Here is a 13,411-nt window from a genome sequence, read left to right as displayed (position 1 = left end):
TTAAATTAACAATTCTAGTCACATTTCTCGCTTTCCTAACGCATAGAGACCTGTAGGTGTTATGCGTATCAGAACTGTATTATTATTATTATCATTATAATTATAATTAATTTGTATCTCTGGGCTTGCAAGACATTGTAGTGTTGTTGTCTAAGTTCAATGTTTAGCATGAAGGAGTGCATTTTCTCATGGGTTTCACTACCCAAGTAATAGAATTACAGCTTGCCTTCAAACATAGTGTGCACTTCTAACAAGAGTTTCCAAACTCTTGGCTTTCAGATTTTACATGGTAACCTGGGTGAAGATAGGCAGAGTGTGTCTTGATGCCTCGGTACAGGATGCTATGATGTAGTGGGATTGCAATATATGAACCTCAAATAAGTTCCAGTGGGATTCTAACATACACCCATCAATTACAATGCACTGGTGTCGATCCATGACGTCATACTATTCATTTGAGGGGGGGATGACACAACAGATGATCCCCTTTGAATAGATTCACAACACAAATTGACCCCCCATGGTACCATGATCATCCGGGATGTCATGGTGTGCTGTGGTTCTGACTTGTGTAGTCTCTATCAGAGGGTCATAAGTACAAGTACTAATCCAGAGCACTGTTTTTAAGCAAGCAAATTATCCATATTGTGCCTCATTCAACCCAGGTGAGGTACATGTAAATAGGGCAAGCACAAATTCATGACATAAGTGTATCTCACTAAAACTTACCTGGTGTAGAACAGACCCCGGGATGGAAGCTAATGTCATCTATGGCAATGTCACCACTATCATTAGGTCCACGCACTACTTCAAGGATAATCTAGGAAAAAGAACATGAATCAGTGATGATGCCACAAAAAAGAGAGGGTTCGAGAAAACAACAGCTAGTCCATTTTCAAGGAATCAAATTAATATCATTGATTTTGTCATTGGGAAAATTAGCGCGGGGTGCACAGATAGGAGTAGCGAATTTGGTCTGAAAAGTTGTGCGAGACTTGAAAGTAAAAAGTCAACAAGTGGTGCGGTAAGAAAAATACCCGCAACAGATTTATCGCAATAAATGTTGAGGGGGGCTGAATCAGCACCCCCATTCTTATTAGGGATATTTGGACTTTGACATATGACCTGAAATGACTTTTGATCTTGACATGCGATTTTCAACACCGACATCAAATAAATTCCCAGTGCATCTATAGTCCAAGTTTCATCAACAAAAAAAAAGGAATATGAGAATCGTGACGCTGGACTTTTTAGCATGAATGGCAGACAATGGCTGGACAGATAAAAAATTGAGGACATGCCTTTTGGATTCCTAAGAATGAACTTAACCCTATCATGGTGAAGACAAAAATGGCCTCTCTGTTAAAGACATTGCTAACAAATGATGTAAGAAAAATAAAAAAAGTTGAACTCACATAGTAAGTTCCTGTATCTGTAAAATGAATGTGGGCTGGTTTCCAATGAGGGCCTCTGGTCCTCGTCTCAGTCCATACAGCCGTCTCTACATCTCCTTTCTTCTCATAGACTGTGAAGGATCCAATATCTTCTCCGTACATATGAAACCAGTATGTCATACAGTATCCAGTCTTATCAACATTCTTCAAGGCCGCAGAGTTCAAACGGGCCATGTCACCTGGCTCTGGATCACCGGGTTGGTGATTAGACAACTCGGCATATACATAATATCCTTTATAGATGTAAGGGAAAGTTGTAAACGAACTTCAAAAAAGGCAAAGTTCAATTGGGTGATGCTAATAGATACTGTATCTGGCAAGACATTTCAATTTACATTAAAAATTACACTGAAAAATCCTAAAACAGGATGAAACCAAAAATAATATTGTTTTCACTGTGCACAGTTGAGACGTAGGCCTCTGAGATCTACTACACATCTAGCTTCTTAAATAAGCAGACATCTGCACTCCTCAATGAGATAAGTTAGAAAAAAAATCGTCAGACATTTGTTCAAAAAGAGAACAATAAAAAATTGGGGATATTTGACATTTTAACTCAAGTCACAAAAATCTAAGTGAAATCATCCTTGCTCAGGTCTGATATTGGTTCTTTATTTGATTTTTAGAAAGAGATGTCATGTCCCATGCAACCTTTGATCTTATGACCCAGATATCTAATCAGATCATCTTCTCTTTAATATGAAAATATGGACCTAATTCGCAACTAGCCATCACAAAACAAGGTATATGAATAGTAAAGAGAAACTTCATCTGTGATATTTGACCTTGATAGAATCCAAAGCTAATCAGATCATCCCTCCTATATCCACAATAACCAATATTCAGTTGATCCATCAGAATGTTATTGATACATGTAGGTCCATACCTGTTTGGTCCATCTTGGTGTGGTCTGTACTGGGTCCTGTTCCTGGACTAACTGTCTCACCTGTAGCCCTGGTCCAATTGAAGTCATCCTTGAGATCTTGGGTCCAGTTACAGAAACCATTCTCAAAGTCACAATTATGAATGTCAGGTACTGCAAAAAACAGAAAATGAAGCATAAAAATAACAATTGTAGATAATTATAAAATAGGTATATTATTTTAGGCATCGCGATTGGCCAATACGCGTCACACGACATCCAACTTTTTTTGTGAAATTGCACGGCAGTGCAAAAGGTGCGAATTACATGCTCAAGCAAACCAGAGCGGTAGAAGTCCCGGGAGAAGTCCAACAAAACCGTACTGTAACTTTTTAAGAAATTGTTTCTGTGTTGCTATTTTATAAAACAAATAATGCACTTGCTCTGTTGTGCGTAAATGTAAATGCAGAGAAAGCTCAGTTTCTCCAGATGGTGCACACTGGGCACTCGCCGCCAGAGGCTTGTGCACAGTGCGGCACCTATCTAAAAAATTGTTCAGTGTACACACAAAGCTTTTCCTTATCATTAATCATATATTGTGAGTTGAATACAAAGCATTGCTCATTACAAAGCCCCCATAGTGTCACACTTCAAAATCAATGTGGCACAGAAGAGATTATGTCCATGTCAGACAAAGACTTAAAAAAGAAAGTAAAAGAGAAAGGAAAATTCCATAAAAAAAATCACCCTACAAGAGCCATGACTCATAAAGACTCCCAATATTGGGGATCAGGTATATATCAGGCATCGTGGTCTAGTGGTTCTGACTCTCACTTTTCAAACAGAGGGTCGTGGGTTTGAATCCTAGCCATGGCATGTTTTCCTTCAGCAAGAAATTTATCCACACTGTGCTGCACTCACCCCGGGTGAGGTAAATAGGTACCGGCAGGAAATAATTCCTCAAAAAGCTGTGTGCACTTGAATCGGTAGCCTAGCTTAGCTGGGTAATAATAATAGCCGGGCCAACTGCGAGAACAGTTTTCGGAACTGAACTGGCTACCCTGGGTAAATATGCAGTTATCATTATTATTATTATATGTTTTATGGAACATATCCTCATAACCACAGCAGTAATAACAGTGCGTGTACTCACATGCCGTAGGTGGGGGAGGTGGTTGAGTTGGTGGTGGCTTGGTGACGGTGCAAACGGAGGGATGTAGGGCTATGTCATCTAACGCAATATCACTGGTGTAATTGAACCCAACAACTCCTTCAAAGATTACCTGGAAAATTCACACAAAATGAAACATTATGGTCTAGTGGTTAAGACTCTCGTCTTTCAATCTAATCTAATAGATGTGGGTTTGATTAGCCATGGTGTGTTACCTTTCAGGAAGAACTTTGCCCACATTGTGCTGCACTAACCCAGGTGAGGTAAGTGGGTACTGGCAGGAAGTAATTCCTCAAAAAGTTGTGCGCACCGGAATCGGTAGACCAGCTTAGCTGGGGTAATATACATGTAGGGGCGCCTTGAGCACCTAGCAAGGTGGACACGTGCACTTTACAAATCCTATATTATTTTTCATACATGTATATCTAATGACCAAAATATGGGGAAGTATGTGATCATTACCAAAACTGGGATTAATTTTTAAGTTAAAATCTGTTACTCTGCTAACCTGTAGCACAATATCATAGAGTAATAATTGATGAATTGTTTTCCCATGTTTGTCAATCATTACATTTGTTTGATCAATAATATTTTGTATGTATTGTAATCTACCGGTAAGTAAAGTTCATGCGTATCTCTAGTCATTACGAGTTTTACAATTAGTTATTATGATACTTATTGATTATTCTTACTATTTTTTCTGCATTCATTGTTTACTTTAAATTAGCCCACCGGTGCGCTATGAAACACCCGTGCAAAGCGCCCTATAAATGTTATCACAATTACTATTATTATTAACAATAAAGACTTATTCCTACCCAGAATGTAGTGGGTGCGTCCACATTGACCTGTCCTTGTATCCATATATTCCCATGATTACCACTCTCTGTGAATAGTAGTTTAGGAGCCGTGTTCTTAGTGGCCGTGTAAACATTCAGATCTCCCATTCCAGCACCATACATGTGATACCAAAACTCCAAGCAACGACCTACAAAGAGAAGAAACACAAAACAAAACATCAAAATGAAAAGTTAGAATGAAAAATAAATTAAAACTTACTGGCCCGTATTCTGAACTCAAGTTTAAATTAAGCCCTGATTTAAAGTTGTGGTTTAACTAGGAGAGCCAATTAGGACACAAATCCCTAACAGTACACATTCAATTCATTCACCCACTTGACACCAAAATTGTTCATATTTATCTTGGAATGGTAACTGAAGTATTTTTCTTCGTTATGAAAACCACATGAAAACAATATAGTAAAAATAAGAAATATACAAAATAAACAGAATTTTTAATTTTTGGGTTCCCCATAATTTTAGCACAAAATTAGATCGTGGTAAAGTTAAACCTGACTTCAAAATACGGGCCACTGTTAATAAGAGCATCCCACAACATTCCAACAGAAATATTCATCTTCATTATGTTGTATAGGTCTGTACTAGATTTTGAAGAGGTGTGTGTAGTCCTAGACGAGACTTCACTTCAATCTCTCCCACACTTGGGTCAAGAAATTGAGCCATGTCACACTTGTTCATCTTTACATGCATCCAAGGAGAAGGCATCATGTGACCACTTTTGAACTAAATACTATCCTATTCAAGTATATTTAAAATTTGCAACATTGTAAGATATATATTGGAACTAGCATACCTCCAGTCGGTGAGAAATGTTCGCTAAGTAACCAAGACTTGAATCCTTCATCACTAAATGATGACTCAACAAAGATATAGTGACCTGAAAAAAAAAATCAACAATAAATCAACTCTTTGTTTAAAGTGCATTGCACTGAGTACTATCCTATCAAAAAGACTGTTGAAGCCTTGCTGCATTGTAGAAATAAATATCAATTGCACTAACTCATTGAATACTGAAGGCTATCATTATTAAAGGTTCTGCATAGGGATTAATAATAATAATATTCCGCATTTATAAAGCTGTTAATACATCGGAACGACGTTTCTAAGCGCTTTACAGACATATTATTACCCCGGTCATCGGATCCTTGCATACCCGCATACAATGTATGCACCTTCTCCACTCCCTGGGGAGCATTCCAACAAGAGTTCCAAGACTCAATTGCTAGGCATACTACATATAGGCTTTCACATCCTACCGGGTACCCATTTAACACCCCGGTGGAGAGTGGCAAAGTGTGGATTAACGCCTTGCCAAAGGACGCTAGGCCATGGTGGGATTCGAACACACGACCCTCTGATTACAAGCCGAGAGTCAGAACCGCTACACCACGACGCTTCCACAATTGTCCAGTTACAGCTGGCAACAGGTTACAAGTACTATATTGACTAGTATAACTAACATGTACATGTACACTTGTTCATTCAGTGGGGCTATGGAGATTAGAAAATTCAGTCATAAATTGATATGGTCTTTCATTATAATTCAGTTAGAATCCTCCAAAAGCTTTTGTCAAAGTTAAATAATATGAGCTATGCTAAAGTATCATCTAGAATTTTAATTTTAGAAAGATGTAGTTGCAGCTTTAGAACTTTTTTTTGACCAATGATTCTTTGAAAATCAATGAAAGGTATACATGTACTAATTCTTCACTATACTTTCCCCAAAACATTCACCAGCTTTGATATCTGATATCGTTGAGCGTTGTGGCCCAGTGAATTAGTCTCCGGACTTTGAAACAGAGGGTCTTAGGTTCAAATCTCAGCCATGCCGTAATTTTCCTTGGCAAGAAATTTATGAACATTGTGCTGCACTCCACCCAGGTGAGGTGAATGGGTACCCGCTAGGAAAAAATTCCTTGAATCCTCGAGCACCCAATCAAGGTGGCTGTGATAAAGCTGGGGGAATAATAATAGCAGGGCCTATTGTGAGAACAGTTTTCGGAACTGAAGTGGCTACCCTGGGTATATATGCCATTATTATTTTTGTTGTATGTCTCACCGTATGCAGTCTGTAATGTATGATCAACAGCAGGTCCGGTGAAAGATGAAGACGTAGTACGGCTCCCTCTCATCCAATCGGCATCATCATTCTGATAATCATTGTCAAATCCACACATGTCATATTCAAACGTACAAGAGCCTTGGCCTGAACAGAATCTATCATCAATGTTAATATCATCTATGGCCATGCTGCTATCGGGGGAAATCCCTGCTGATGTAAGCTCTATGTAGATCTGCAGTTAACAAGCAAAAACAAACCCTGTGATTTCAGTTGTATTGTATAGATTAAAGTGGAGCATTGTGGAACAGTGGATAAGTCTTCTGACTTTGAAAAAAGGGTCGTGGGTTCATATCCCAGCCATTGCGTAAATTCCTTCAGCAAAAAATTTATCCACATTCTGCTGCACCCGACCCAGGTGAGGTGAATGGGTATGCAGTAGGAAGAAATCCTTTTAATGCTTGTTGGGCGCCACGGCAGCCCAGCTAAAGCCGGGGTAATAATAATAATAATAGCAGGGCCTGCTGGGAGAACAGTTTTCAGAACTGAAGTGGCTTCCCTGGGTAAATATTCCTACATTATTATTATTACAATGCAACTTGTAAAAAATTTGTGCCTTCCAACAGGAATCCCGCAAGAGGGTGCTACATGTACGTGACTTTTCATTGCAGCATTCGTCATTCTTTCATGTGTTTGTGATGAAATGTGAGGAATAAAATTGAAAAGCTGCTTGCAACATTTCTATTCAAAAGATGCGACTGAATGTTTTTAGTGTGCTTTACAGATACATCATGTCATTAGATCTTGGTTGATTGTCTACAGCATATGAACTTTATCCACTCCCTGGGGAGCATTACAATACGAGTTCTAAGACTCTATTTCTACGCATATCACTGGGTATCCATTTAACCACTGGGTGGAGAGTGGCGAAATGTGGATTAATGAAATACAAAACTACATGTACAGGTAAGAACGTTCAATGATTAATAACTTTTGCCAAGAACAGGCATTTTTCCAAATCTGTAATGATGTATTGTTCACAACCCCAGCTAGGACTTACAGAGAAGTGTCGTAAAGCTTAGACTGCCTTTACATGAGGTAATTTGAAATTGTTCTTATCAAATGATTTTTTAGATACATGTATCTACCAAATAATGTTCTGATCTTCATTTCTTTTAACAATAATGACCTTTGACATATGACACCATGACCAAGTGAATCACTTAAATACGAAAAATATGGGCTACATTGGAACCTGATTCAACATCTATTTTCAGGATAATAATAGTTGTAATTTTACCCTCTGAAATAGAACAATAAATCATAATATCACTATTGTCCTAATGAAATAAGAATCAGTGCGAGAGTGAGTCAAAGACTATCATGCCTAACCTTATAGCTTTTATCAAGATTAGGAGTGATCTCTAGCTCTGCCCTGATCCATCGATCACCCTGGTCACCGGTCTTGGTCCAGCTTGGACTAACAAACAGGTCCCCATCATCCTGTCTATAGACCGACAGAGTTCCAGGACCAGACCCACTCATATAATAGTAGAACGACACACATCGTGGACCAGTGTGATAGTAATCCTTGCTTTGTAAGATGCCAGTGGTCCTTGGACCATTCACACTGGTATCAACATAGAGGTAATATCCTAAAGGTTTGTTAAGAGAAAGAAGAAACAAATAAAATATATAATATAGCTTTCTCGAGAATGAAATAGATTTAATAAACACATTTCATTTATTCGAGTTTATTTCAGGTATTTCAGTTAAGCAACTGAGTTCATTAATTAAGTTAAGTAGTTAGGTTGTGTAATTAAAGCATAACAATTATGTATGTGCTATATACATATCAAATGATTACTATTATCATTTCTTCAACATTCAATCAAGTACGCCAACAATGATCTAAGAAAACATACATGTTCATGTCAAAAAGAATGCTCTACTTCCCAACATCTACTTCTCGCCTTTCCAATTCACTTCCATTTCTATCCACTTTTATCTCAGTCCCTCCTGGAATTTACACAAGTGTACCGTAAACCTCTTCCACAATTGTTTACTCACCACCATGCAAACCTTCAAACATCATGCATGTACATTTCAGAGCTACCAAGTCTCACGCATTATACGTGAGACTCAAGCATTTTGGACTCTTGTTCATCCCCTAAAATCTCTGTCTCACGCAATTATCACAGCCTATCTCCATATACATTGTACACAATGTCTGTGATCTCACTCAGATTCACAGAAAATCTCACGATAGCTGGTTTTTGAACTTGGCATCTCTGACATTTAATGGTGTTTTGAGAGAGGAAAAATGAAATTATACTACCTGTGTTTGTAAATGTTGTGTGATCAATATCTGGTCCTATTCCTTGAGACGAGAGAGCAGTTCCTCTCAGCCAATCAAAATCATCGCTTTCAGAGCCAAGATTCTTCCAATCACAGAAATCAAGTTCAAAATCACATTCCACTGCAAAAATAGGAGTATCAATATTGAATGATTTATTCTCATTGGCCCAATGCCAGTCGTTCAATCACCATCTTGTTTACTATCATTGGTCTGTCATCAGTTTGTCAACTATCGACAGGGTCTAACTGCCATTCGTCCACTCAACATTTCTTCTAATAACCAATAGCAGTTTAGTCAATATACATGTACAGTGTACCATTTGATCTAATTGGAGTAAGTGTTGATTGGGCAAAATTAATGAAAAGAAAAAAAAATGTGAATTAGACTAAATGATTATCAGACGAAATGGTCAAAGACGAACTGGTGATTAGATGAAGTGATTATTGGAAAAATTGGATGTTGGATGAAATGCTGATGGACGCAGTAGCATTAGACTAAATGGAGGTAGACCATGTGATGAGTGAATGAGTTAGCAACAGATGAATTGGCAGTTTCCCCTGTTGAATTATGATTCTGGCTATTTTTTACCTGATTACTAAGAAAGCATGAAAGAGGAACAAAAGCTTAAAGGCACTAACCCCCCCTTCGGAAATCCTAACCTGGGGCACGTAACACAAAGCTTGGCAATGATCGTAGAACATTTTTCTACAATTAATTACACTTACTACAGTGTACAATCAATTGTAAAAATCAAGCGTACAATCAATCATTAACCTTTAGATTTCTAAACCACAAGTCTACCTAATGAGCTATGAGACCACTTGTGGAAGGAGGTGGGGTTGCTAAAGGGCCCTCCCAGGGTAGTTAGGGTTAAAGAACTCAGTGTTTGCATAACTTACCTGTATCAAGACAAGCGCCCTCTTTAAACATGATGTCATCGATTGCGATATCACCAGAGAACCAGTTACTACCACACACTGATTCAAGGACCAATTCATAGTTTGAGGTCGTTATTATGTTCCTTTGACCTAGCACCCATGTATTGCCTTGGTTGCCTCTCTTGGTCCAAATCTGTAAACAAACATTTTAATCACAAGAATATATTCTGACTCTAAGACTTAAACAAGGCCATTTTTTGCTCATTTACATTCAATAATAAGCAAATAGCAATAAACGCAAATGCAAAAAGTTGGTTCGTATGCATCACTCAATGTCATTCACATTTCAATCCAAAGATTATATTCTCAAAGACCTAAAAATGAAACATTTTTTGCTCATTTTCATTTAATAATAAGCATATAGCAATAATTGTGATGTGGTTTACGGTACACCATGTGGAGTGTTATAGAAACAGTGGATAGAAGAAGAGAAGAAGTGGATAGGCGAGAAAGTGGAGATTTGAGAGTAGAGTATTCTTTCTTGAAAATAGTCCTGAAAAGGACTGTAAACCAGAAGGAATGTTGAGTGAGAACAGCTTGAGCAGTAGAGCTGATGAGGAGATGCTGGCTTGAGTCGGCAAGTAGAGATGATATCTCTACTCGCCGAGTAGTCACACATACATTATATGGTATTATTATGGCAAAGGATAAATACAGTGGATTGTTTGTTAGAGTGTGAAATGCGGAGTTGGCGTGACACTGAGTGTACAATGGTGTGAAGTACTTGTGGAAAGGGTAAATATCTATCCACTTTATAACACTGCCACCATGCACACCGAACATGTTGGAGAGGTTTTCAAGATAAATTCTTTACATTATACAATCATTTTAACCAAAGCTTACAGTTTAATATGTAAAGATAATAGGCTTCATGATATCAGACATATTCATTCGGTCAGAATGTGTCTGGAATTCTTCCTCCCTTGGCCCCAAAGTCTGTTTGACATGCTCAACTGCAGCTGCCCACCCCTACAGAGTGGCTATCCCAAAGATCTCTCTTCATCAATCTTCATACCAAGGACAGCTCAGCTGTGGAATTCACTTCCTTACAAAACATTCCCTTTAGCTGCCAACATTGACAGATTAAAAATAGAGTTAATTCATAAGTCATTAACTTGATGACAACCTTTCTACTATGAATGTAATTATGGTTTATTTGATAGTTATGGGACACTTTTCATCATTTTATGATGGCACCATGAGGCCCAAGCAACAATCTAAAAAGATAGCATAAGAAGAATGAAATCTTATATATCACTTAAGGACATCCAACATCATTAGAATCATACTTACCATAACTTCATTATTACCATCTGTATCTCTCTGAATGAGATTGAGAGACCCAACAGCAGGGCCGGACATATGATACCAGAACGAGATACAGGAGGGTTGATTATCAGTTGATCTGAGGGCGCCAGACAATAAACGAACAAAATCTCCTTCCGCAGGTAGGTTCTGAGTAATCACAACAGCGAAGTAACCTAAACATCAGACAAAATGACAGTTTGTTCAACCATCTTGTTAACCATGATGTTAACTGAGTTCCACCAACTACTATCTTTTCTAAAGAGTGCATTGCACTATGAACTATCCTAAAAATAGGCAAACTACATTGTAGAAAAGACATAACAAAATCTATTCCACAAAAGTGCATTACTCCATGAACCATCCTTCCCAGGCCACACAGACACACCCTCACACATGGATAAGAATAGGCGAGTATTTTATAAATACATGTAGTTTGTCCTACCAACTTCACCAAAGGGACTATTTTCTTTACTATGAAAGTACATGTATGTTGCACTATGTATCAACTGACCTGTCCCATCAGTATGGTCAGCCGATGGACCTGCATAGCCAGTCCCTGATGGAGGTTTCCTTAATAATCCAAAATCAAGAGAATCTGAGCCGTCACCCTGTGTCCAACCACAGAAGGTTCCATCAGAATCACCAGGTCCAAAGTCACAGTTAAGATCTAAAGATAAGGGAAAACAATAACAGGTTGATTTCAGCTGTATCAGTTAAGCTGCACTCAGTAAACTGATTTTCCACCCAAGAAACATAAAAAGATAACTTTAGACCACAGTACTATTTAATATTCATATGGGTTGTGTTTTTATAAAGGTGTACATTGAATAAGCAGGGATAAGACAGCCTTATCATGCTCATTGCATATTTATAAGTACATACATATCTGTGTAACAGTTTCACCCCCCATGCAAAAGTATGAAATGTCATAACTTTGTTTTTCCGATTTTAATAAAATTTTCAGTCTGTTGTATTTGTCTTCTTTTAACTCTATCTGTTCATATCTTATAGTTTCTAGCCTGGAGAACCCTTTTAGCAGTTGACCAGGCCTAGTTTCTACAAATGGGTGCCCTAATATGTATGATCAATTACAAGAATCAGCCCCACAGTTGTAAAGCTATATGTTTCAGAGCTAAATTATTGTAGATCAATATCTAACAAGAATCTAAATACAAGTTTATCAATTCTGTTTACTCTCTACATATAATTGTGTAACAGCTGATCTAAAAAGTATCCAATTCACTGACAAGGCTACCCTTCTAAATAAGACAAATAATATATTGAAACATAATTGTAAAAATGAGCAGATTCTTAATAAAAAAAAAAAATTATTCTATCATGAATACAGCTGCTGTAAACATGTTTGTTCATATTTCTGTAAAATGAATGAATTGTTTAAGTGTTAGAATTTGGTAAAAAAAATCCATCTCTGAAAGAAAATGAAATAAGACAAATGAATAAATAATTGCAAAAAATATTCCAACCTGTAGATTTATCACAGTTCATGAAGTTGATATCATCCACAGCTATATCAGTAGGTGTTTGAGTGTTCTCAAAACCAACCCCAGGTGACGCTTCAAGTCGAACCTGAAAACAAAAACAATGAAAATTAAGATCATTTGAACAGAAGAAGTGGAATGCCTCTGGCAGTGTTGCATGTATTATGCGATTCAATATAGCAGCAGTGCTGACTTTGAAAACAGCTATTGAATACTTATTCACAAAAAAAAACATCCGTATGATAATAAAATACTAGAGTATTTTTGACCATGATCATGTGCAAAACATACTTGATAACCCTTACGTCTATGTTTCATGAACTACATGAATAGATCCATAAACACTCTAAGTCATGATGTCAATTCAACAAATACCGACAACAAAGCAAAAGTTAATTGACCTTAAATGATCTTTGATCTTGGCCATATAACCTGAAACACAAACAATATATTCTGGGATACATGGTTACTCTTTCCTCCTATTAAAGCCTCTTTTTACTATCTGTTGTCCACAGCGGACTGCATTTGCATATTAATGAGTCAGAAATAAGAGTATCATGGTTATTTGTAATCCAGTTCGTCATGATTTAGCTGTTAACCATAATAACCAGGTGGTTGGGTCGCTGTCCAGCTAGCCAGTGAACCTACATGTAGGACCTAATGACATGAAAATTCGCCATTGGTGATGATGATAGTATAACTGGACCCAGTACATTCATAAGCGCCGTGGTGTAGCGGTTCTGACTCTCGCCTTGAAATAAGAGGGTCGTGTGTTCGAATCCCACCATGGCCTAGCGCCCTTTGGCAAGGCGTCAATCCACACTTTGCCACTCTCACCCAGGTGCTAATTGGGTACCGGTAGGAAACAACCATCATTGTGGTTGGTTTAGCAAGTTTGTGT

General features: G+C 37.8%; 1 protein-coding gene across 1 annotated transcript in view; it reads right to left on the bottom strand.

Moving 5' to 3' along the window:
- LOC121417852 (MAM and LDL-receptor class A domain-containing protein 1-like) overlaps positions 1 to 13,411 on the bottom strand; it is a 94,915-nt gene that overhangs the window by 54,071 nt on the left and 27,433 nt on the right. The window contains exons 22-34 of the mRNA XM_041611585.1: positions 12,496 to 12,598; positions 11,523 to 11,678; positions 10,997 to 11,184; positions 9,665 to 9,836; positions 8,745 to 8,885; positions 7,799 to 8,061; positions 6,407 to 6,641; positions 5,141 to 5,224; positions 4,306 to 4,475; positions 3,470 to 3,599; positions 2,341 to 2,490; positions 1,416 to 1,687; positions 730 to 820 (exon numbers count right to left, since the gene is read on the bottom strand). Coding sequence (XP_041467519.1) covers positions 730 to 820; positions 1,416 to 1,687; positions 2,341 to 2,490; positions 3,470 to 3,599; positions 4,306 to 4,475; positions 5,141 to 5,224; positions 6,407 to 6,641; positions 7,799 to 8,061; positions 8,745 to 8,885; positions 9,665 to 9,836; positions 10,997 to 11,184; positions 11,523 to 11,678; positions 12,496 to 12,598 — 2,155 coding nt within the window. The remainder of the gene's footprint in view (positions 1 to 729; positions 821 to 1,415; positions 1,688 to 2,340; positions 2,491 to 3,469; positions 3,600 to 4,305; positions 4,476 to 5,140; positions 5,225 to 6,406; positions 6,642 to 7,798; positions 8,062 to 8,744; positions 8,886 to 9,664; positions 9,837 to 10,996; positions 11,185 to 11,522; positions 11,679 to 12,495; positions 12,599 to 13,411) is intronic.

Source organism: Lytechinus variegatus, chromosome 6, assembly GCF_018143015.1.
Source record: "Lytechinus variegatus isolate NC3 chromosome 6, Lvar_3.0, whole genome shotgun sequence".
NCBI lineage: Eukaryota > Metazoa > Echinodermata > Echinoidea > Temnopleuroida > Toxopneustidae > Lytechinus > Lytechinus variegatus.
Note: the sequence above shows the minus strand (reverse complement) of the source record. Positions and strands in the feature narration are given on the sequence as shown.